The sequence below is a fragment of the Pholcus phalangioides genome, unplaced genomic scaffold (assembly GCF_987345545.1).
Source record: "Pholcus phalangioides strain wild (caught in Gottingen) unplaced genomic scaffold, Ppha-v1.0 ptg000008l_1, whole genome shotgun sequence".
Classification (NCBI taxonomy): domain Eukaryota; kingdom Metazoa; phylum Arthropoda; class Arachnida; order Araneae; family Pholcidae; genus Pholcus; species Pholcus phalangioides.
Window position 1 is genome coordinate 38,735,089 of NW_028301601.1, and position 26,017 is coordinate 38,761,105.

At 34.5% G+C, this 26,017-nt stretch overlaps 1 protein-coding gene and 1 non-coding gene across 6 annotated transcripts in view; one reads left to right on the forward strand and one right to left on the reverse strand.

The window, feature by feature from the left end:
- Positions 1 to 26,017, reverse strand: part of LOC149084265 (DNA repair protein SWI5 homolog) — a 34,305-nt gene that overhangs the window by 8,228 nt on the left and 60 nt on the right. Inside the window, exons 2-4 of one of the 5 annotated variants that reach the window (XM_089234634.1) lie at positions 25,770 to 25,836; positions 22,972 to 23,242; positions 10,579 to 10,700 (exon numbers count right to left, since the gene is read on the reverse strand). In XM_089234634.1, coding sequence (XP_089090760.1) covers positions 10,579 to 10,700; positions 22,972 to 23,187 — 338 coding nt within the window. In that variant the 5' untranslated portion in view covers positions 23,188 to 23,242; positions 25,770 to 25,836. Of the gene's footprint in view, positions 1 to 10,578; positions 10,701 to 22,971; positions 23,243 to 25,526; positions 26,010 to 26,017 lie in introns of those variants that run through there. The other 4 variants (XM_089234632.1, XM_089234633.1, XM_089234630.1 and 1 more) reach the window with 4 other exon arrangements.
- TRNAS-AGA (transfer RNA serine (anticodon AGA)) lies at positions 4,383 to 4,464 on the forward strand. Its single transcript has one exon. It is a non-coding gene; the product is annotated as a tRNA-Ser (tRNA).

Below are 26,017 nucleotides of genomic sequence, written 5' to 3' on the forward strand. Positions count from 1 at the left end.
ATAAAATAAAAGGAATTGTTAAAAGCTGTTTCATTTTTGAGAAAAAAATAGAGATTTTTTTCTACCTATATACAAATGCCACATGTCATGTTTAAAAATAATTTTTTACAAATTACTTTCAAAGATATTTGTTTCTATTCCAACAAAAAAAGTTGCAGAGAGTAATATGAAAGTGTTGACACAGTGGTATTTAATACAGAATGGTTCCTACACCGTGAAGAAAAAAAATTCAGTTATTTTTTTTAAACATTTAATTCATGCAGCACATTACAGTAAATATTAAAAACTCTATAGAGCTAATGTTTCACTGATCCTTCAAGTGCTCTGAAAATGTTTACAGGCCGCTTAAGTGCTCTGGAACTGTGCCACGCATCACTCAAATGATCTGTAATTATACCACAGATGACTTAAGCAATCTGGGAATGTTCCACGGTGCTATGGCGTCAATAGCCATCGCTATCAGATGAAGCGGAAGAGTTCCAATTTCCAGCCCAATATAATATAATAATAAGAGAAAAGAGAAAAGGGGACTTAAGCCATTTAAATGTACAAAACATGCTCTTTCGCCTCCATCAACACTCCTTAATTTTATAGCCACTTACTTAAAGGGCCCCTTCAAAGTTTGCGTAATAGCAGCTCCGTATTCTTCTTTTCTCTCTCTCTCCCCTGTAATACTGAAGCCTATTGACCATTGTATTGCCACCTGCAGGTAATTGACTTTATTTCTGACTTTCTTGCTTCCTCTCTTTTTTTTTCTTTTCCTTTTTTTTTTTGTACAACCCCCCCCCCCCCCACAAAACGTCTTCCTCCCATATGCTTCGAAAGATCGTAGGGGGTGAACCTTGACCAATGATGTCAATATTAATACTAATTTGTACCTATGTAATCCCCATCACCCAATGGAAGGATCTTTCTTTGAAGCCGGACTACCAATTAGAAATAGGGGGTTGGTACCCCTCAAAACTTTACTTTTTGGAATCTTTGAAAAATTAAAGTAGATTGATTAGTGCAAGCTAGAAATCAAGTTGAGAAAAAGATGTACTTAGATTTTTGTTTTTACACATTGCAATCGATTAGCATCAGGAGCGGCGATCATCCGTGATGAAAGGGATGGAGGAAAGGTAGGAAAGAAATTCTTATTACATTTTTAGTAAATTATAGAGATTTAATTAAAACCTAAATTATGAGGAATTAACAGGGGGCAGATGGCAAAATTAGGTATAAAGAGTGAATGTGATCTTTGAGGCCTATTTCAGTGATCTAAAAATGTGCCACGGGTCACTTAAATGCTCTGGATTTGTGCCACGGGTCATTTAAGCGATTTGTAAATATGCCGCTAAGTTCATTTTTACAAAATTAGGTTTGAGGGGGCAAGCCACATCAGATAACCTTCAGGACCACATTTGGTCTACGGGTCCAGGGTTTACCATATATGGCTTAAAGGGTGGGTCGCAATGAATTTTTTAAAGAGAAATTGAGTTCTTACCCTTTAAATAGCATTGAAATGAACAGAAATCGATTATAATAACAAAGATATTTTCTTTCAAAATTTTAATTTTTTTTTGTCTTCCGGGGGGGGGGGCACAAACCCCCCCTTCAGCGTATGTTTCTTATCTCACCATTGTGTGTTAGGAGGTAGGGGCAGTGATGACGAAATTTTGCTGACAAGGGGTAGGGGGGCTTAGAGTTTTGCTGACTTTTGCTGAAGGGGGGGGGGGGGGAGTCAAAAATGGCTAAAAATGTTCTTATGTAATACTTGAACAGCCCCTAACCAGGGTTGTCAAATTTGTTCCCCGGGTAGATACCCATTCCCCATCTCCCCCAGGCTGGGTTTTTTACCCTAAAAAACCCGGGTAGTTTGGGGAAAATAGATTTTTTGGGGGGAAATTGTTTGTTTTCAAAGAAAATGTGTTGCTTTTAGGTTAAAATTTTATTTTGAGGTTAGTTCATGTATTCCGAAAATTGCTGCATACCCTTTTTTATGTAAGCATTTAGGTATGAGTTTCAAATATTAAAATATGTTACAAGAAACCGCAAGCAGAAAATGTGTAACCATGGACCTTAATTTAACAAATATACCTGATATGTAATATGTGATCAGCATATCCAAAGAAATTTATAACTATTAAGAAATTTTTAACACACACACAAATCCTTGTACAAATTGAAGCATCTGTGAAGAAGTATGAAGATCAATGTATGTACACTGAATTTTCATTCAAAGAATATTTACATGGTTGCATTACTTTTTCATAAGTTTGCAGTAGCTCACCAAAGACTGTGGCCAATAGTCGCCAAGTGTGGAGATGGCGTGAGTCGATGTTTGTGACTCTACAGACCAGAGCAGAATTCTGATTCAGTATGTTGTGTTGTCTATGATACATAAAAAGCTGATTGTCTCAGTGGTGACCAAAATATGTTATCCTGACCAAACAAAATAGAGCAATTACAAAAAGGTCCTACCCTGATCCTAATGGCATCGGTGATACTGCACGCAGCACATACACAAACTACACTGAATAATTATTTGAAAGGATCGAAAAAAAATTACAACAGAGAAATTGCTTGGACTAACATAACAAATAAGGAATTACAAAATTCCAAAACACTATTGTCCAACACAACCCTTTTAGCACATCCAAAACCTGATGCCAAACTCATACTTCAAATAGATACATCTGCTTTTGCTATTGGCGGCGCACTGTTTCAGGTGGTTGACAACGAGCTTCAGTCTCTTGCATTCTTTTCTAGGAAATTATATCCCGCAGAATGCAACTACAGTGCGTACGACCGTGAGTTTCTGGCTGCATATACTTCTATAAAGCAGTTTTGACATATGTTAGAAGCTAGGACTTTTCTTTACTCACAGAGCATACACCATTGACATATGCCTTCAGACAAAAATTAGACAAGGCTTCTCCTCGTCAATGCAGGCAATTAGATTGTATTGCCCAATTCACTACTGACATACACTATATCAGGGGTAGCGAAAACATACCCGCGGATGCACTTTCCTGCATTGCATCAATTTCAATGCCCAATCCTATTGACTATAACAAAATTTTAAAAGCACAAGAACGCAACCAAACTATAACTGATCTTTTACAAAATCCACGAGGATTACAGCTGAAAAAAGTGACTTTGCCAGACTCAAATACTTCACTATTTTGTGATCACTGGCGCAGCTAGACCATATATACCAGAACAATTTCGGAAGCAGGTTTTATTAATTTTGTGAGTCAATTTGATGTGCCTTTGCAGGCACATCAAATTGACTCACATCCTGGTTCTAATACAGTTAAATCGTGTTTTCTCAGCAATCTTTATATTGCTCTATTACTTGCTTTCCAGATGTGTAACAAACACGACAGGTGAACAGTTTACATTTTGAATTTGTAGTTTGAAATATTTCTGTATACCAGGAGATAAAACCATGTGCAAAAGGGAAATTTTCTCAGAGCTGTTTGAAGTGTTTTTAAAACGTATATCACTGTTATTTATTGAAACAGGATTTCATGTTCTATACCTATGTATACATACAGGGTGTTCTTTTAATGGACCAACAAACTCAGAGGCTTGTTAGCGGACATCAAGAGGAACAAAAATTGCAATGGAACATGGTGTCGCAAACCATGTTGAGAGGGTAAAAATTGAGAAAAATGCATGAGGACTCTGAGTCCAGCTACAATCACTCATGTACTCGTCGAGGAAAATCAGCACACTGCTGCAGCACGGTTTCTTCCATTTGAAGAGTGCGTACATTGAGCAGTCTCCGTGCATCACGCCGTGCTGGGTGGAAGATCCGTCTCCCATAGATCGATCGTGGAGAAGGAGTATTGGTGCTCATCGTATATTGCTCTTAGGTATATCCGCTGTGCTAAGCGCCCATTGCCATTTGCTTGACCGTAAATCAGATGCATATCAGTGTATTCCTCGTTCGTGTAGTCAGCCATCACGATACTTATTGAAACAGACAATTAACTGCTACACATGATTACTACTGCAATACCGCTAATTTACATTGTCCGCAGCATGTGATCCTACCCCAGCACATGCATTTTGCGAGCTGTTTATGTCAGATATGGTGAGTGAACGCATTCAGCGATAAACTGACATCCACCTTTCATATCCTCTGGACTCAGAGCATGCATGTGTTTTTCACCCTCTCAACGTGGTTTGCGACACCATGTTCCATTGCAATTTTTGTTCCTCTTGATGCCTACTAACAACCCCCTGAATTTATCGGTCCATTAACAGAACACCCTGTACAGTGTAACGAAAATACAACAAATTAATAGCATTATCTCAATATACACGAAAATGGACATAGTGCTTTTTACATATATACAGTATTTTAATTGCAATGTTATATTATTCCCCGTGCAGTCGTGGCCGAGTGGTTAAGGCGATGGACTAGAAATCCATTGGGATCTTCCCGCGTAGGTTCGAATCCTACCGACTGCGGACAAAAAAATTTTTTATCAGCCACCTCGTTGGGCATTTTGCCTGTTGTGGCGTTGTATTTGTATTTGTATTTATTCCATGGAACGAACATCACATTGCTTACGTTTTGAAAAACATGATTTTAGAGACTGGTAGTGGTACGCATGTTCATTTTCGTTTCAAAAAACATAATTTCTAAGATATTGGCCTACTGCATTAAGTGATATTCAACTGTCAATTAACCGAGTAGCATTTTTAAAATGGGCAATCATTTGACAATCATTACTGAGCATTTAGCAAGTATTGCCAAAATTAAAAATTAGCATTAAAGAAATTTTATATCAGAAATGTATGGCGGATGCAGGCCTTATCTAAAGTTCATAAACAAAATGACATAGTTTGATGGTTCTCTTTCTCTGATACAGCAACGCATACGTTCATGTGGTGCTTATTCCAAGAAATATGGTACTGTATTAAACTACACGTATCGCAATTAAAATATACTCAATGAAATATAGAAACAAAAGACCACAGTAAAATATATGTTAGTTATTGCTTATTTTGTTTTAATTCTAATATAAAAAATTAATTACAACTCAGTAAATCCCATATTAATTTGTATTTAGAATCAATTTAATATAATAAATTTGATTATTTGTAGAATTGAAATTATGGAAATTTTTTTGGGAACTGATGAGCATATCAAGTTTTATAAACCATGAAGTTACGCGAAGCATTTTTGTCACAGATTTCAAACGTGGCTCATATTTTTTTAATATCATGTAAAGATTTTAGAAATGTGGAAATTTTTTTTGTTGGCATCAGAAGAGACAGGGCAACAATTTCCTAATTTGGTTTTTGGGCACAGAGTGTCCATATAAATAGTTTTTTTTTTTTTTAATTTTTATAACCATAAAATCCCTTGAAACATTAATGAAATTCCTGACTTCGTACATTCACTTTCCCCAAGAATGACTCAAATATCTATCAACGTTTTCTTGCTATTCCCATTTTGAAAACAGTCAGGCAATTGTGGGACACTATATTCCAGTAATGCAAGCGTTTAAATCACAAGAGTGCACAAACCACTGGTGGGCCCAGACGAGAACTTTAATCTGTCCACAAAACAATTTTGACAAAGTATTTCAATATTTCAAAATACACTTTAGGGTGTGCAGTTAAAGATAATATATATAGAAATTATGTTATGCATTATTGATTTTGTTGCTAGACTATAACCAAGTACCCAGAAAGTATGATGTATACACTCAAATTAAATCTATGAGTGTTTTTCATCTATCTGTAGACAACTGAGGGCCAGAGATGGAGCACTTCCCTCCCCATTATATGGCAATCATTATATCAGAGTAGGATAAGAATACAGGCCAGGAAAGTAAAATTTAGGTGCAACTATATACAGTACCACTTTTTTTCTTTTGTTTATGATTTATAAGTAATGGTATGGAAGGGGTGGAGGGAGGGTAAAATAAATTAAGACTGAAATGGAAGGGTGGCGGCAAAATTTGTATAGCCCACAGGCAGCAAAAACACAAATATGGTCCTGTGCCCACCATATTACTCAGTTTCCATAGCGTCTTCAAAGAAGATTTGAAAGCTACCACTGCGGAATTGGCATACAGCACTAGTCTCACATTTCCCAGAGAAATATTCGATCCCACTCCGAGGGAAACATCATCAAAATAACTTGTTAAAACTATCAAAGAACATTTTTTAAAATTACGAGAGCAACTAACATCTTGTCATGAACCACAAAGTATTTTCATCCACTCTCATCTACAGGACTGCTCACACATATTCATTCAGCACAATGGAGTGCGGAAGCCGCTCAAAGCTCCATATGACAGACCGTTTCAAGTGATCCAATGACGTGAAAAGACATTTGACATTGATGTCCATGGAAAAAACAGTTTCTTTGAACATAGACCGAAACCCGCCTTCCTGGCTTCAGATGTGAATGATTCCAGTCCATCATCAACAAGAATTACTTTGCCTACGCCTCCCATTACTCAGACAAGAAAAACACGTTCCGGATGAACTAACTGTCCATTTTCCAGACCGTTTCGAACCGTAAGTTTGCTACCGGGAGTGGGGAGTGTACGGCGTCTCATCAAAGACTGCGGCCAACAGTACCCAAGTGCGGAGACGTGCAAGTCTATGTTTGTGACTCTAGATCGGAGCAGAATGCTGATTCAATATGTTGTGTTGTCTATGATACATAAAAAGCTGATTGTCACAAGTTTTATACAATTACATCAGACTTTCATAACTGAAATACAAGAGACAAAAATCACATTATCTCATAAGGAAAAGAAAATAATTTTGTGGGGTTCTTGAATTGAACAATGGTAATGAACACCTTCAAGTGAAACAGAACAAAAAGTATGGTTTTCCTCTGAAAATAAGAACTAATCAGAAAATATACGCCCTAGCTTGATTTTTCAAGATGCTCATAATATAAGCCAGACCCCGAAAATTGACACTTTTAAATCATCAGCCAGATGAAGGTATTCTGTAGGTCTGTTGCTATACATGACAGATTGTCTTGTACAAGTGATATTAATATACAATAATGTTATTGAAATTTGTATTTAATGATAATTCAAGTTATTCTGTGGTTTTAAGTTCCCAAACATCGCTAATTTTGACAAGTGGAAAACACCTCCAGAGTAATAATTATTATTGATCCTTTAAAAATATTTCAGAATTTAATTTAATGAAGCAGGGAATATTCTTGTAAGGAATTCAAGAAAAAGAGAAGCACACGACTTTAGCTCCTGAAAGTTTGGGTTCGATTACAAAAGAAAACTATGGGGTTCTGGTTATGTAGCTATAAGTTTTATTTTTGATGGATCAGGACACTTTTGGATACATTTTCTGCGGGGTTTGAAAAATTTAGAGAAAAAAAATTCAGACACCATCCTGATTTCTCAGAATTTTCATTATCCAAATTCATTTATTTTACCACACACATGCATATAGAAAAATTTCTATATGCATGTGGCCATCTGGTTGGTCTATGTCGTTCACGAGCTATTAGTTGATTGTTGACGCCATCCATGTACGGTAACTTTCAACATATATATACACTCCACGGTTAAAACATTCTATCTGCTTCCATAGCTTAGATGGTAGAGCACTCGTCCAGCAAGCAAGAGACCAGGGTTCGAGTCCCCGTGGGGGCAGTGATGAATTTTCTTCCTTGTAATCTTCATCTCCACAAATAACCAGTCTCTCAATGAATCTTGCATCTTAGAAAAGTGTTCAAATTCCAAATAATTAAAAGAATAAATAATTTCACTTTTAATTGATCTATAAGTATTTCATATGATGAAACAAAGGCAAACTTTTGCAATCTGATATATTTTTGCATAAAGAATTATTTTGTATTTGATAAATCCAGATAATATTAATCATTTTGATGTTTTTTAACATGCTTAATTATATATAAAGGTATTTTACCAAAAGTGTTAAATTTTTTTTAAATTACTTTGATTTTTACAGCATATATTTTAACAAACATATATTGAATATATATGATAAATATGAAATGGTTATACCTGTGTGAAAAAATTCTACATTATAATATTTAATACAAGCCCATAGATTTTTCCCAAGAAATAATTTAAAATTGCTGCTAAAAAGCCAGAATATGAGGCATCAAATCACAAAGAATGAAATAATTATGAGATACAACCTGATTGTTGTAGCTGAGCCAGATGGAAGAGAGAAGAATTAAAACCTAATGTATATTATGCCTGGTGGTTTCATATATTAAATGTGATGTTTCTTGTTATGATGTGTGATGATTGTAAAAAATATCTTCTGTGAAAAGGTAAACTATTCCATAAACTATGGCACACTGGTCTTTGTACTTCAGAGGGCAGCTGGTGTCTTATTTGATTATAAGACTTCATCATCCCAGCAGGTGATGATAAAGTCACTGCTGCTGCTTCATTGGGAAAACTAAAACAAAAGTGTTAGAACTAAACTGCCCCCACATACAAATGATGCAAGTCTCAATTATGATTTTGCTGAAGACCTACTCCAGGGTTAGCAAATTTTTCTTATGGTAACACAATTTCCACTTGAGCTAAATATTTTATATCATCAATTTGGAATTCAAAGTAAAATGTCAGAAAAGACACTTGAAATTTAATGTTGGAAAAGAAACTGGATCTGACTATCATAAAAACTGTGATGCAAAACTGAAAAATCTGTTACCCATTACATCTCACTGGGGATCCATCGGTCATCAATCTTTTGATCTTGAGGAGTGGAGCAAGTTCTGAACATTTATCTACTGTGTGTAAGCATCATAGAGCTTTTTTCTCAAAGAAGTACGAGATATGACTGCAAGCATGCTTTAATCCTTTTAAATGTCATAAGAAAGCAACAAAAGGTTTAAGGATAGTAACTTGTATTTTTCACGTATAAATGAAATAGACGGTTGTACAAAATCAATTCCAGGGCAAAAAATATGCCATGCTTGTAGGGATAAAGTGAATAAACACATCAATAAATTAGGTGAAGAAACTGAATACTGTGAAGAGATGAACAGTAATAGTGATGTAGAGATAAGTAACTTGGAAATGTCAATTTCTAAACAAGAAGCACTTGAAGAAAAAATCTCTACAGAACATAAAAGAGTCATCAGTAAAACTTCATAGGGTAGCTCAACAGGGCAAGTCAAACTACGTCAAAAAAAAAGTTGTTTAAAATCAAAGGTTTGTAAAGTTTTTGAACTACTACAAGAAAATGAATCTCAGCACACTTAATGAAGATATTAAACAGAAAGCAAATGATATGATATTATTTTGATAAAGTTAATTAGAAATAAGACTCAATTTAACCATCACAACAAGAGAAAAACTGCAAATTTTGACTCTGGCCCCAGCTTCATGGAACAAGGAAAAAAATCTGTGAAGAGTGCAATGTCACTGAATATGCTGTGCGAATTCAGCAGAAGAACAGAGTAAATGAAAAAGCAAAGGTGAGTTATTGTTTTTATTATTAAAAAAAATCAAAAATTTAATTTCAATTTTTTTTTTTTTTTTTTTTGCAATATAATTTTTTAATGCAAAGATTTAAATCTTCTTTCCTATTCGTAATCTACATTTTTTTGTGAGCATTTTAGTGAAAATTTCTTTTGAGTGTATTGAAAATCTGCAAAGTCATGATAGATTTTCATAAATGATATTGCTTGAATGGTTAGTCTTTTAGACGTCATTCGTAGGGTTAGAAAACATTTTTTTTCTCAAAAGGCTTTTGAGATACGTACATGAAATTTTGCATGGTCAACAAGTATAGTAGAAGCAATAAACAAAAAATAATTGAAATCTGGGATGATGTGTTGCATTTCAGTATCTAGTTGAATGATTTGAAATCGGAGCGATCCAGTCTTATTTTGATGAATTTTGTGTTGAGAGCCAGAATAAATATATTAACGGTAAAAAAACATTATTTTTTCTCTGTTTTACTTTATATATTTAGGAGAAATTTAAAATAAAAGTTGTTTTGGTAACTGCTGTGCCTCTGGTCTAAAAATATGTTAGAAAAATTGGATTTTTTTCTAACAAAAAATTCCACAAAAAACAAAGTTTACATAATTTTTTTGCATTTAAATTCCAAATGTAGTAAATGTATGAATCATTTTTATTCTTATTCTGTACGTTTTTTTGAACATGTTAGTGAAAATTTCACTTGTATGTATTGAAAATTGAAAAAGTTATGATTTATTTTCTCAAACAATGTCACAAAAATTAAGCCTCGGAAAAGTCATCGGCATCATTTTTTGATAAATTTCAAAAAAAAAATTTCTCAAAAAAGTTTTAGATATACAAATAATATGTCACATGGTTAATAAGTATGGTAAAAGCAACAAATAAAAAAGCATCATTGAAATCTGAGACTATGGGTTCCATTTTGGCATTTTGCCAGGTGATGTGAAATGGAATGACCCATACAGTATAAAGGATTTATCATTATCTATAAACTGTGTGGTGATTATCGTAATAGAGGAGTATCATTAATAAAAATATTTTCACTGCATTGAAAAACTAATTTTTTTTTTTAATTTCCAAGTTAAAAATAATTCATAAAACATTTCAAACTCACTCATTTCTTAAATCATCAATATTTTCCAGAATATTCTGGTGTACATGAAACAATTCTGCAACACAACTTTTTATTGTTTCTTTGGATGATTCACATATGCTGGTTTGTGCTCCCTGCCAAAACTGAAAATCCACAAGTATATGGATTAAGTATAATAAAACAAATATTCATAGAGCAAGTTGGCACCGGTGGAAAAATAGTGTAGGAGCATATGTCTAAAATAAGGTTCCTGCTGAAAGTTCATGTAAATTTTGTACACCAAGGTTATAACGTCACATTAAGGTATAGGGAACATAAAAATGTTTGGTGTCAATTTTCAGTTTCACCGTGAGGGTTAAATAAGTCAATCATAAGGTAAAATTTGTACTGTTTAAGGGGTCACATACCCTTTAATATTGGGAAAAAGTTGAAATATTATTAAAAACACTATTTAACCATTGATTAATTAGAAATTTTTCCACATACTCTTGATTAGCTACAATCAACATTCATAAGCTTCCCTATTCCAGTATAAAATTTTACATATACAGTCAAACCTCGTTAGTGCGTCATCCGGTTAACACGTCACTCCGCTTACCGGGTCACTTTTTGTAAGTCCCAATTGTCCTCATGCAGGAATTGGCACAGCTATGGCTTACTCCGCTAAACGAGTCACTCCGCTTACTAAGTCATATTTTTGCTCTCCCAAGAGTGACTCATTAACGAGGTTTGACTGTATTCATTACTTAATTTCTCAAAAATTAAAAAAAAAAAATTAAAAACCAGCTTGCATGCATGATAAAATGACATGACATAAATGCAACCATACAATATTGAAATTAAAATGAAGAAAACAGCTTGAAATCTAAAACATTTCAGATGCGTACATATGTGTTTTATAAAAAAAAATTGCATTTTTCTAAATTTAAATTTTAAATAAGAATGAGTCAATGAAATTTCAATCTTTTAGTTCATTTTATGAAATGAACCATTGTGTCTTCATTTTAATTTCAATATTGTATGGTTACATTTGCCATATAATTTTATCATGCATACAAGCTGTTTTTAATGTATTTTTTTGAAAATTTTTTAAAAATTAAGTATTAAAGATATGTAAAATTTTATACTTGAATAACAGCATATTTGATCACAAGTATGTGAAAAAATTTCTAATGAATCAATGGTTAAATAGTACAGTAAAACTTCGTTTGACCGTCAGTTTCTGCTATTGATCATCGTCTAAAAAAAAATGAAAAAACAACCCAAGGTTTTAAGGTCTAAAAAGATCGGATCACTGCTATGGTCTGTGTAAATGCCACTGGCAATCATAGATTACCCCTGCTTATAATTGGTAAATCCAAAAAAAGCCATGTGCTTTCAAAAATTTAAACATGAAAGCATCGCCTGTGAATTATTATTTCCAATAATGTGATTGGATGGACCAAACAATTTTTTCAGAATGGTTCCACAATGTTCTCGTGCCTCAAGTTAGAGCTCATATGGCCAAAAAGCAACTACCACAGGAAACACTGCTGTTAATCGACAATGCTCCAATATACCCATCTCGTGAACTTAAAAGTGATGATGGTAAAATAACATGCTTCTTTCTCCCAGTTAATACAACTCCACTTATTTGGCCTATGAGCCAGGGCATAAGTGACATTACAGAAAAGCTTTCATATGATGAGGCCATGCTCAAAAAAATTTTGAAGAGATACAACATAAAGGATGCTATTTTCAATGTTGCCACTGCCTGGGCCGGCCTTATATTCAAGTTTATATTGATCATTTTTTTATAAAATTAAATATGATATGCATGAATTATTCACTTTTAAAGGATTTTATATTCATTTTCATCCCAAGTGCGCAGTAAAATCAAGTTAATATACATATGTATTAAGATATTTCTGTTATCCGTCTATTCGATTATCTGTCACAGTCCTGGTCCAGACGGTGACGATTAATCAAAATTTTACTATATTTTTAATGATATTTTAACTTTTTCCTATGTTAAAGGGTATGCGACCCCTTAAGACTAAACGTCTTAGTTGTGTAGCAAATGTTGTAGCAAATAAATTAACATTACAAATATTTTGTACTATAATGATATTTTCTGTACTAAAGTAATCAGAAATTTACACGAATTTAATCTACACTTAGTGTACATAATGCAGTGTGGTGAAAAACGTACATTTTTGGTTCAGTTAGTCACCATGTTCTGAAGAATCACCATCAGATAAATCGACAGTAGTGTAGGAAGCTATTGCGCAGCCGCTGAAAAGGAAGATGCATCGTGACTTTGTGCTCAAGCGAACGAACGATTTTTGGAGAATGCAAATCGAACAGTGAGACAGCAGTATTTCATTGATGGAGGAATGCCGTAGGAGGCAGTGGTAATGAGATTACAGAGTTTGAATGTACTAAGTTCAATAAATTCAGTTTCATTATCATTTGAAAAAGCCTGGTATACATTGCTTGAAGACACAGCCATTTCCTTTGGAAGCTAACAGTATGTAATCGCAAATTCATGCATCTCCTTCATATTTGCACATTTCTGTGCATGGGAGTTGTGCAGTAGCACAAGAACACCTCCCAGTTTTACACATGCAAATATTACAGCCACATGCACTTCTATTACAGCATCTGGCGCAGGTGGTAAATGGATAATAATTGGAACAAAACAGTTATTCAATAGCTCAGTTAAAAATTTAACCTAAAAATGCTACTACTGTGCATTAATGAGATTCAATCACACAATTTAGCTTAAACACATACTCCTATAGTACTAACTTTATTTTTAAAGGGAGAGCCTACTGCTCGTCTCCTTTCCTGGTTAACGACTTATTTCGTAATACAGTCACAGAAAAACGCTCGCTACAATTGGCGTACAAAATAGCCGCCAACTCACATAATTTGATGTATTGGCCTAACAGTTTTTTTTTTAAACAATAAAATTGTGGAGGAGGCAGAGCTGACACCGGTTCGATATTATTGGCCCAAACTAAAGCTTGATTATAAGCTTTAGATGTGTACTGTTTAAGAGCAGCTGGAGTTAGAGGTAGACTTGCTGATTCAGCTTGCAATCTCTTAAACATATGTTAATGAAGATCGTTAATGTTAGCTATTTGTTTAGGTGATCCATATAACTAGTGCCGTCTTAACGCCTGGATCCACCCAGGCATGGCCCAGGGACCTCAAAAGAAGAGGGGCCTCAAAAAAATCACTTGGCCCGGGGGACCCACAATGCTCTTAAAACGGCCCTGTGTATAACTGGCACACAAATTCTTCTACATCACTGAAATATATATCCAATAATAGTTTTTCCTTTCTTAGTGCCGCAAATGATTCAATGACACATGGTTCAACCTTTAGGAAAGCTTGATAACATTCAATTTCTCTTTTCCATTAAAATTGTTGTGCCACAGCCAGTGAAACTGAAAACTAGGAGGTGCATCAACTAATTCAGCTCCAAGATGATCATATATCGGCTTGAGAACAATTTGTTTTTTGGTTAAATCCCAGTTATTACATGAAATTTCGTTCCCAAAAGTGTATATCGTCTTAATGCTAATATGAATACATCGGTGTCCTGAGACAATGTATGCACTATATATCCCAATTTTACAACATGAATGGAATGGTAAATTATCGTGTCAGCTTCTTCACGACAGGTTTTCAAATGATTGGCATCCATGTGATTAGACAAAACTGTTGTTTCTGTAGATACAACAATCACCCTATCTACTCCATAATAATTCAGTACTTTCGTTTGTAACATTAAAACAAAAATGAGCCTAAGAAAATCACAGAGTTCTGCTTGAATTGATGTTTAATCTGTGCAGATGAATGCCTTGTTATCTGTTCTTTTTCCTCTGCATCGATTGTGAGTGACTGTTTTCAATGATACATCCACTGTAATGATCAGAAACCAAATGAACGGCATCATACTTTTCAACACAATTGTTCAAATTTTGCAAGTATTGTTGTGCAAGATCATTACATGTCTGAACATTGCCACTTATTTGCTGAACCAAAACCATGGCATCTATAGAATTAAAGCTTTTTCGGTTTGAAATGACTGCACCTGGTTGTTCTCGTTTGTCATTCTTGAAATGAGCTGTGTTTGTTGGCAAATGAGGAACAGATTCTTCTTCCAGAAGGTACAAGAGCTCACTCTTATCATTACAAGGCAACAACGAACCATCAGTTGCAAACAATGCTCTACAAATAGTCAAGAATTTGTAAGTACCTACAGCAGCTCTTATATCAATGTCTGGTCTTGATTTGGCAGCCATAGCAATTCTTGCAAATGAGGATCTGATCTATTCTCATTTAATACCATAACTTTACTGTTGATTTAAATAGTAACAAATTTTCCAGCTGATTTCTAAGTTAGCAGCTTCATCATTTTGTTTGTATTCCCTGTTATTCTGTCACTCACAAAAGTCTCAAAAGCATTTTCTACCTTTATCTTCATGGCTAATGTTATCAGGCATTATAGAGTTTGTAATGACATTGATGAGTTCACCACTATCTTCTTTTGAATGGGTTACAGGTTTGCAGGACTGCTCAGTTTCCTCACATTGTCATCATGATGGTTAACACAGGGCCATCACTTCAACTTTTTCCAGGGGGGGGGGGGGGACAAAGCACATGTACTCAATGTATGTGTATATATATTTGTATATATATACACTATCTACCAATAAGTATTTGGACACCTGTGATAGAAAAGAAAAACTAACTTTATTCAAAATCAATAGTTGGTAGAGCCTCCACGAGAGGCAATTGCAGCATGAACCCTCCAGGACATACTTTCCACAAGTCCTTATGTGACAGCTAGTGGTATTTTCTTCCACTCGGCTTGGAGAAGACATGTCAGTTCCTTCACCGATTTTGGACGGGTAAGGCACCCTTTAATTTGGCGATCCAACTCATCCCAGAGGTTCTCGATAGGGTTGAGGTCTGGGCTCTGTGCAGGCCAGTCCATTCGATGAACCCCATTGGCACCATACCAAGCCTCGGTTAACCTCGCAGTATGACAGCTGGCATTGTCTTCCTGGAAGTAACAGGGGTCCACCCCGTAAAACTGCCACAACGTAGGAAGCACATTGTCATCCAAAATAGTGCAGTAGGCATCAACGTTGAGCTTACCATGAATGGGGACCAAGGGTCCCAGTCCATACCAGGAGAAACACCCCCAGACCATAATTCCACCTCCGCCGAACTTGACCGTTGGCACAATGCATTCTGGCAGGAGACATTCTCCAGACCCAGACCCTGCCACCCGAACGGTAGAGGGTGAACCTTGATTCATCGCTCCAAACCAGTTTCCACTGATCTACGGTCCAATTTCGATGTGCTTTGCACCACATTAAACGAGCAACGCGGTTGGACTTTGTGATCAAAGGCTTATGGGCAGCAGCACGACCATGAAAACCAATCAGATGTGCTTCCTTACGGATGGTATTCATTGAAACAATACTCCCAGATGCCTGTTGAAACTCCTCGCGGATGAGGGCGGTTAGGTGCGGTTCTTACGAATTTCTCTGGACAGCACACGTCGGTCTCTATCTCCCAGTTTCGTTGGTCTGCCGACTCGGGGCAAATTCCGACAATCACAGCTCACCTTCCACTTCTTAATCACATAGGCCACTGTCGATTTTGGGTACTTCAGCTCGCTAGATATGTCCCTTAAGGATCGGTCATTTTTGTGATACCCGATAATTATACCTTTCTCGAAATCAGAGAGCTCCGAACTGCGCAGCATCTTGCATGCGACTAATGCCGATGTTGTTTCCTACACGATATATACCGGCGGAGGGCGTGATGTATCTCAGGACCGCAGTATCGTCATTTGCATAGGTGTCCAAATACTTATTGGTAGATAGTGTATATATCATTTTTAGTGTATTTTCAAAAGCCGGGGGGGGGGGGGATAATGCCCCCCCCTAAATGACGGGCTTGGGTTAAGAGCCGTTTGTGTGAAGTTGTGGTGCTTTCATTTTCTGACACTGGAATAGCAGCACATTATTTTTGCATCTCTAGACAATCTCGAAAGCTCTGGTGAAATAAGGGAATACTTCGTCAATGCCTGAGGATTCAATATCTTGTCTGGTATGCCACCAGAAGCTTTCAAAGTGTGATTTCTTTGTTCTAATGCATGATCAACTCCAATACTTGTGAATGAAATATTTTTTCTAATACAGAAGTTTCCTTTTTCAAATTTCTTCCATACTTCTGGTTTTATTGTCTCCAAAGAAAGTATTTTAGCAAGATACTGAAAGACACACACACACAAAAAAGCTGGGTATATTTTATTCTATTTTTAGGGAAGAGTAATAGACGAAATTCTTTAAGGGCAACCAAATACAAATGCCACAATCCAAGCTGACCTGCCATTATAAACATCGGAAAAGATGTAAACTCATTTTCATAAAATATTAGCTGAATTTAAAAGTTGGAGACTTTTCAGATCTGGTTTTGCAAAAGACGTCCAAATGCTTACTGAATTTACAATCTACAACTTTACTAATTACATTTTTATGAGCTAATTGGATAATTTGGTGATCTTGCACTGGAAATTCACATTGAACTCTTACACTTCTTACTCTTACACTGCTTCCTGAAATGTAGACTTTTGATCAGTCATATCACTGAATTCTTCTATCAAGAGACCAAATAAAACTTTCAGTGTAACAGCATGAGCATTCACAGCTCTTCTCATATGCCTGCCTTCCAGGAAAATATTACGTACCAGGGTTGGCAGGTTTTTGACACATGGCAGTTTTTGACGGTTTAAACCGCAGTTTAAACTGTCACGTCAAAAACCCCTCGTTAAAAACCTTTGTCAAAAACCTCAAATATTGTTTTTCAATATAAAAATTCCCTTTGGAAATGCACACGTTAATTGCATGTAATGTTTAAAGTGACAATGTTATACAAAGAATAAATATTTAATATGATTCTAAAATAATTGTCTACTCTCTACAAAATTATTTTGCACAATATATATATTTTTTTCTTATAAAATATACAATTTGAATAAAGCATAGCATAAACACGAAAGGGAAAACTATGGAATGATTTGACATTCTCTGATTCAAAATGATTCTTGACCTTCCAAAATTGCTTCAACTGCTTATATATGTGTGCATTGATATAAACCATCTGCTGTACTCGTTTTACAACAGATAAGTGTTTAAAAAAGGTTTATTACATCATATATATATATATATGGTGATTTCTGTTATTAAATTAAAAAACGATACTCTTGTTGTGCATAACATTGAAATATATCTAGCGATCAAAATACTAAATTGTAGGACTAAAATGTAATTTAATTTGGCAAAAAAAAAAATGCTAGCTTGTATGTATCAAACTTGGTTTATTCTTACTTTTGCTGTATGATATGGTACATTTACTAGCATTTATAATGCAATGGTTTTCCAATTGAAGCTATATTCAAACGTGCAAAACAAATGCTTTGGGTATCAAGTCTTATCAGCTCTGCTTTGGTTGAAAATACTCTTTAAAGCTCTGTAAACTTATACACCCTGATCTAAGAAATTTTTAGGTGAAAATAAATGAGTTTAATTAGTGCATCAACAGATGCTGCATGAGAATTTTTATATAAAATAAAATTTTGGGCAGATCACAAAATTTAAAATATCAAAATTGGCATTTTTCCACAGTAATTATAATTCTGAATTTAAAACCCTTTAATATAAATAAAAGTAAGTGTTTTGTTATTTAACATATGCAAGTTAACAAAAACTATGACATCATTGACAGTAAGATTTTGATAGTTTTAATACCGAGTTCGTTTCTGGGATCAAAAACCTAACCCTGATGCCCTATTATACATATTTTGAATAAGCAGCTCTATTCCACTTGACAAATTGAACACAGGTAATGAGTAGCTTAGATAAATAAACCATAAAATAATATTTTATATGTTCCAGACCCTTATGTTGAAAAATTCAAAATTGCAAATAATAATTAATATTTTGTTTTAATTATTGTAATAAATTAATGTTTAAAAATAAAACATTGCATAGCTGCCAACTTTTGAAAATGAAAATTCGGGAGATTTTCGCGCACACCCGCATTTTATACTAAAACCACTCCCTAATAAATACAATAGGGATTTTTCCAAATAAAATAGGGATTTTCCAAACATAAAAGTTGAAGCGTAGGGAATAAAATTCCTACTCAAAAACTGAAGTCAAATTAAAATAGGGATTTTATTCACATGGAAGTTAAACCCTTGGGAATAAAATTCCTACGCAAAAAACAAGTGAAATTGGAGGTCAAAACTTCAATGATGTAAAAATAAATATTGTATTCAATAAGAAATGCTGTGAACAAACATTCTCCGCGAATGACCCCAAAATCATCGGAAGATGAAGGAAAACACCGTCAATTTTTGAAGAACACTGACTTTTTGTGGCACTTGCTTGATGTTTTTTTTTTCATTTCACGAGTGATGATGGCAGTCTTTCCATGACCGATGTTTATGTCCGTAACACAACTTGTACAAAAAGGAAAAGTCAGCCCTCTTCTGGAACGTTTGATGAAAGGAAATTCATCGGAATAAGTATCTTTAAAATTGATTAAATGTTTTTGTTTATCATTATTCATGCTTTGTTATATCGCACGTACGTAACTTCAACAAAAGAAATTTTGACCATATACGCGTCACAATAATCTTCAATTATTATCCAGGACTATTGGCTGCTAAGCCATTTCCCTGCACGATAAGACAAACAACTTTCTTGTTACCATCAGAGGGTTTGTAAAACTTCCTTAAAAAGGGAATTTCCCCATTTACGACGTGTGACGTCATTTCGAAAGGGAAAAAAAAGAGGCTTCATGCCCCATAAGAAATTCCTTAGGGATTGTTTTCATAAGTGGGGATTTTTTATAATGAAGTAGGGAATTTTTTATAATGAAGTAGGGAATTTTTAGGGACAATTAGGGATTTTTGTGATTTTTGTAAAAATTCGGGAGATTTAAGAACATTTCGGGAGATCGAGAGATGAAGATAAAATTCGGGAGACTTGGCAGCTATGACATTGTAATATGCCCAAAAGTTTTTTGTCATGTTGTACACCTATTGTGTTCAAAACATTATCAAAAGGCATTCATTTAGGTTTTTGACGGTTTAAACCAGTTTTTGACGCTTGTAAAACTCTCAAAAACCCAACCCTGTAACGTACATCTTGTGTTATCAAATTTTTAAAAATATTGGTTGGGTAGAAAATAAACTTTGTTAAAAGCTTTAAAATTAACCAATTTTATTTCATTTTACCTTGCGACCTGGAAAATTACATTTTTAAATTTACATTCATTCAACAAACAAATTTACAGAAACTTTTACTAAATTACACACACCCAAAATTCAAAATCTATACTAATTAACCAATTTCACCTTTCATTTAACCTCGTGAACTGAAAAATTAAAATTCACACCAAACATTCTCAAATTATACTTGCCATAAAAGACCAATATCACATGGTTGTAAAAAATTTATTTTTACTATATAAATTACACATGCTCCTACACTAAAACCAAACGAAATAGTCACAGGAAAATAAAATTAAAAATATATATTAATGTAAACCTTGATGCGTTAAACCAGTGATTTTTAACCTGGGGTGCGGCAAAGCTTTTTTGGAGTTGCAAGGTGGGAAAAACTTAATGTTGACAGATTTTTCAGGAAAATCAAAATGATGAAAAATTGAATTTTTCCTTGAAAAATGTGAATTGTCATAAATTTTCAAGGACTAATAATTTTTAATTTTTCTCATTTGTACCACTTTCTCATCACATATTGACTTAGTTTTAAGAGCTGCAATTCGTACTTTTATAAATTTCTCAAAAATAATTCTGCCTAACAATAAAAAGTTTTCTAAAACTAAAAGTAATTAACCTCCTTGCACATTTTTTCATGTCCAATACAACCCTCTACAAGTAAAGTTGATAAAAAGGTAATGACTAAAAATTGTAAAAAAAATTCTTAGAAATCTTAGAAAAATGTGTTTTACAAGGTCTTTTTATAGAACAATAAAGTTTTGCATGGAATGTAATTTTGTCCAAATGAGCTTTAAAAATATTTTATAATATAGGAGAAGCTTGGGTTAGTCCAATACTAACCAACCTTTCCCTATAAAAATTAATGGGTTAATGTAAATAATTAAAAAAAACCAAATTTTAACAAAATTAGAAAGCATATAATCCAAGGGGTGCAAGAAAATAAATTGCAATTCAGTGGGGGTATGGGATGAAGAAAAGGTTAAGAACACTGCTTTAAACACTTCTCAGTTTCATTAATTTTAGAAAAAGCACAGAAAAAATTCTTTTCCCATACCTTTGCAAAATATACTGTGTGAAAAACTACTTATTTACCAAACTAGTACTTTAACTAGTTTTATTTTTTTTGTTTAATTGCATGTGTTTTGCGATTACTATGTACAATGCAATTTACTGTTTTGCATCCCCTTGGATTATATGCTTTTTAATTTTGTTAAAATTTGGTTTTTTTTAATTATTTACATTAACCCATTAATTTTTATAGGGGAAGGTTGGTTAGCATTGTTACAGTTACATCATCTATTGGTTAAAATAAATACAGTCACTTTTTTCAAATGGGGAAGAGACAAACTTAATTTTGCCAGCCTGTACTGTAAAAGTCAAAGATTTCATAGTGGTGTTTTTGTCACCACACTATTCTACTCATTTCAACATGCACAAAAATATAAAAATATCCGGCGGAATTATTATGGGCCACTTCAAAAAAAAGGTCAAGATTGAATTGAAAATCCCAAAATCCCACAACCCTAGCTTTAAAGTGGTATCATTCAAACAACATATGATTAGGTACAGCACAGATAACGAAAGAAAGAAAAAATAGAAATGCAGTGGAACCTTGTTTATACATCGTTTGGTATATAGTTATACATTTGGCTTCTGTTGCAATATGTTCCTATATATTTTAATGTTAAAATTATTCATTTATTTGCTACAACACCTCAATTACTTTACGTTTTCACTTCCACTCACACACCAAATCTTTTGAAAAAACTTCCATCAAACGAGCACAATTTTTGTATGCAACAGTTCTTCTTGCATATTGTCATCGCAATAGCCATAAATTTTAGGATGATTGCTGACATATATGAAAACAGCCATTGAGCTAGCTGATGGTCATTTAGAGTGGACCCTCAAATGATTTGTTTATTGCTTGTTTCTGAGAATACGCAGATGGGGCAAGTCCAAAAAAAAAAGGTTTCAATCGTTGTGACGGACATGTCCTTTCAGAATCTTTTTGCTACTAATGTTTTTAGCGTTATCCTCAAAGGGGGTAAGAAAGTCCACACATTGTAAGCATCTGAAAGGTACAGGTCTGCCGATAAGAGACACATATGGTACACATACACAATAAGTCTTTTCTATCATTTTCTGTGGAATTTTCTTTCGTTGTGGTGTTTTGCTTGCTGGCCGTGTCAAATCTGCTGTTCATAATGTTGACAAAATGAAAAGTGCTTTCTTTAAAAAAAAAAAAAATTTGGAAGAATTTTAAATTCATGGTGAAAGTTGATCTTGCAAAACAGTTGAATATTTCTGTGGCAAAACGATTATAAAGCAGAGAAACAAAATCAAAGACCAAGCTGCTGGTTGCAAGTCCTCTACTGCCAAAAAAGATGAAAGTCCAAGATGGGAAATTTTGCCAAATCGAAAAGGTTTTCTTGCAGTTTTTTACCCAATGTCGCGTCACAAAGGTAATGTTCCAATAAATTTTATTTCTTTAAGCGATTTGAAATACGCAATTTAATTATTTTTCCCTCAAATGTTACAGAAATATTTTTGTTTGTAGGAGTTAGAGGTACAATTAAACACATTGAATTTTATAATATTTTGTAAGCCTGTGTGTGGCCAGTAAGGGGGGGGGGGAAGTGAGTTATTTTCTTTAAAAAGTCTCAGTTTAAAAGCCTTACACATTAATAGGACATTTTGCTTACCTCTTGAAAGTCTTATAAACAAGGTCCCACTGTTACTAGAGAGTTTTTCTATAGGAAAACAGAAGTTCTTCATAGATATCGCCAAGAAGCTCGAGAGGCGACAAGCAGCCAACTGCTGCTAAAATTTTTAATAATTTTTTGCAGCGTTAATAACTGAACTCTACCTGCTAATTTTTTTTTTTCATGTGTTTCTGGGTGAGATTTTATCATAATTTTTTTGAGGATGACACATTTGGACCCTTTCCTTGTTAGTGAAAATAATTATTAAAACATATTACAGTTAGAAAATAACACAGAGTAGAGATAAAACAAAAAAGGTTATAAAACATTAAAATCTTTACTAAATGAAATTAAAATTCTCATCTACTGAAAACTACTATAAACACTTACATTATTTCCCAAATCAGAACTTCTAAGTGGACTCTTGTATGATGAACATATTAATTTTCTACCAAAAGTTTTAGAACCGCTAGATCTAGGAGTGGATCCAGACTTAAAAGCCACACTGCTATGGTGACAGGAGGTAGAATCAATTGAGCAACATTGTCGCTTTGGTGTTGGCTCTTCTGCTACATTCCCGAGCAATGGTGAAGAGGGAGGATTCATAAGCGGACTTCTGTATGCTCTGAATTGATTTCTTTTCTGCTGCGATCTTCGGAATCTGCTTGAACATAATATACAAGATTATAGCAATGCATGAATTTTAAGAAACTCTTTCAATTGTATGTCTAAAACTGTACAAACTGCATATAGAATGTAAAACTGAAATCATAATATTTTGAAGCAACTGTAGAAATTTCTAAACTTTTTCTCTCAAGCCACTTATTTTTCCAAATCCAAACATAAACAGCAGTTCATAATTAAGCCTACAACAATTAAATTCCACAAGAACAATTTCTCATACCTGATTTCTCACTGCCAGTTCAGAAAATAGATGACAGTGCGTGAAGTTATAATGTGTGTCTAACACTCATCGACAGGCGTTACCTTACAAAGTAAGAGCCTTATCACACACAAGATACTCTAATCAAACTCGAGTAATCTCAACTCGAGAGTCGAGTTACTTATTCTACTTTACACAGCGTTACAAAAAAAAATCTAAAAGCCTGGGAAAATGGGTAAAAATGATGCAGTGTTCACCTCCTTATCTTCCTGTACATTATGAACCAGGGTAGGAGAAAAAATCAAATTTTTAGAATTCCAGCAGTGATGAAATTGATATATTATAATTATAAATAATTACCATCCTACAGCATTATTTCCACAAAAAAAAGGAAAAGGAAGCAGTTATAAAGGATGAATTTGGTGCCCCCCCCCTCTAGTCCAGAACCCGGGACACTAGACCCGCCTGTCCCTCCCCCTCCCAGTTGCAGCCCTGCATCTATCCTCCAAACTGGTAATGCATGCAGCATGTGAAGTTTAATGTATGCATATTTGTGTTGCAGGTCTGTGTGATCGCCGGGACAACCAGAAGTTGTTTTCAAAGAAATAGCCAGCTGAAAATTTGAAACTCTTAGAAAATCACATTTTTAGCCGATTATCATTGCGCAATCGCGGGTTCCAAAGCCAGATTTTCACCAAAATCGAAATTTGGGGGGTTTGTAAGAGGCCTCTTCCCCCCCCCCCCCTTCCTCTGCAAAGATCAAAAAACTAAAAATATTTTTGTAGAGAATAAAATACTGGAATAAAATAATTTCTGTTATACCATCTGTTAATATAAAATTATTTTCGAGTGTTAGTAACCCAGACTTTCTGTGAAGAATTAGATCCTTCTGCCAGTCCAAAAATCGATTCTGCGTACACACCTGTGATTTTCGCGATGCAAAACTGTGACTACCACATAGTAGCTAAATGATAAAACTGCGGATATTCAAGATCAAGTTTTTCCAGATTCTGTTTTTTTCCCACGATATCGGGAAAGTTTTACAATTTGAACGGATGTTCCAATCCTTTACAATTTAAAAAAAAATGTGTTTTTTTAATACATAATATATCCTCCACACCAGCACCCGATGTTTTTGAATCTTAAATTTTTTTCAACTTCTGGCAGACATGACAGAATATTCTATAGCTTCTACTATTTCCAACATCAATTAATTTTTAGCTTGTTTGTTAAGGTAGTTTTCATTTCTATAGTTCAACGAACATTCATGGCGAAGATATCCTTTAACAAACTTGAAGGTTGTGTCCACTGGCCACTTCGCCATCCTATATTTTCGTGGAATTCTAGCGAAACGGTACGAGACGACAGAGCATAAACAGGTTCATGCTTAAGATCAAAATACCCCCCCCTCCCGAGAGTGTGTGAAAAGTCCCCTCCAAGAGCGGCAGGCCACGCCCAATGCCGCATCTGCATAGGTCTACTTAACTGGAAAAAATAGAGCCATCCTTTATACAAATTACAAGTTTTTAAGACAAATAAACTTTTAATTGGTCGACACGTTTCAGCTCTAGGATGGAGAGCTGAAACATGTAGATCAATTAAAAGTGTCTTAAAAACGTGTCAATTTTTTGTATAAATTAAAACGAGGCAAAGTTCTAATTTTTGTGAGAACCGTCTTTATTTGACTAAATCACTTATGCACTTATCATCCATACATTTTAAAGTACTTGACAATTTAAAAGTTAGTTACCAACTTAATCACTTAACGCGTGTAAACAGGCCTTTAACTAATAAATTACTTAACCTGTGTAAACGCAGTTTCATATAGGTGAAAATCACGCACCCTTACCCAGGGCCGTCTTAAGAGCACCATGGGCCCCCGGGCCAAGTGGTTTTTCTGAGGCCCCTCTTCTCTTGGGGTGCTGCACGGGTAGGCCCATGCATTAAGACGGGACTGCCCTTACCACTAAACGTTAAAACAGTGCAACAAGAAAACAAAAATAAACTTGAAAATTAAACATTAATATATTTTTAGCCATGAAATCAAACTAAGATTCTTTACTTGTTGCAAGGTTGAAAACTAGGCTTGAGTCTTGGAGTGCAGTTCTTTTCATCTTCCATTTTGTTCTGCAGCTATTACTAGCACAATTTATCGGCCATCAATCTCAACTGAAGCCGTGGTTAACAGATTTATTTTGGGCTAAATGAATACTTATCTTGTGAATTAATACACAATTTTAACTTGAATTGACTTCAATGATTAATGTTCTCTATGCTATGCAAAGCTGCATTAAGCAAAACTTACAAGCGGCTTTGATGCTATGCAATTTGACTTGACTTGAATGATTAGTGTCCTCTATACCTGCTGTGGCCTTTAAGACAATTGATGAAAAACACAGGCATTTTATAACAAAGAACAATCCAAAGAACTTAAACAAAAAAACAATACAAACTTATGCAAAGAAAAAAAAAGGAGGAATAACAACAATAGATATTATAAAAACATGAAAATAGAAAAATATGATACAAAATCTAATTGACACGGCTATACAA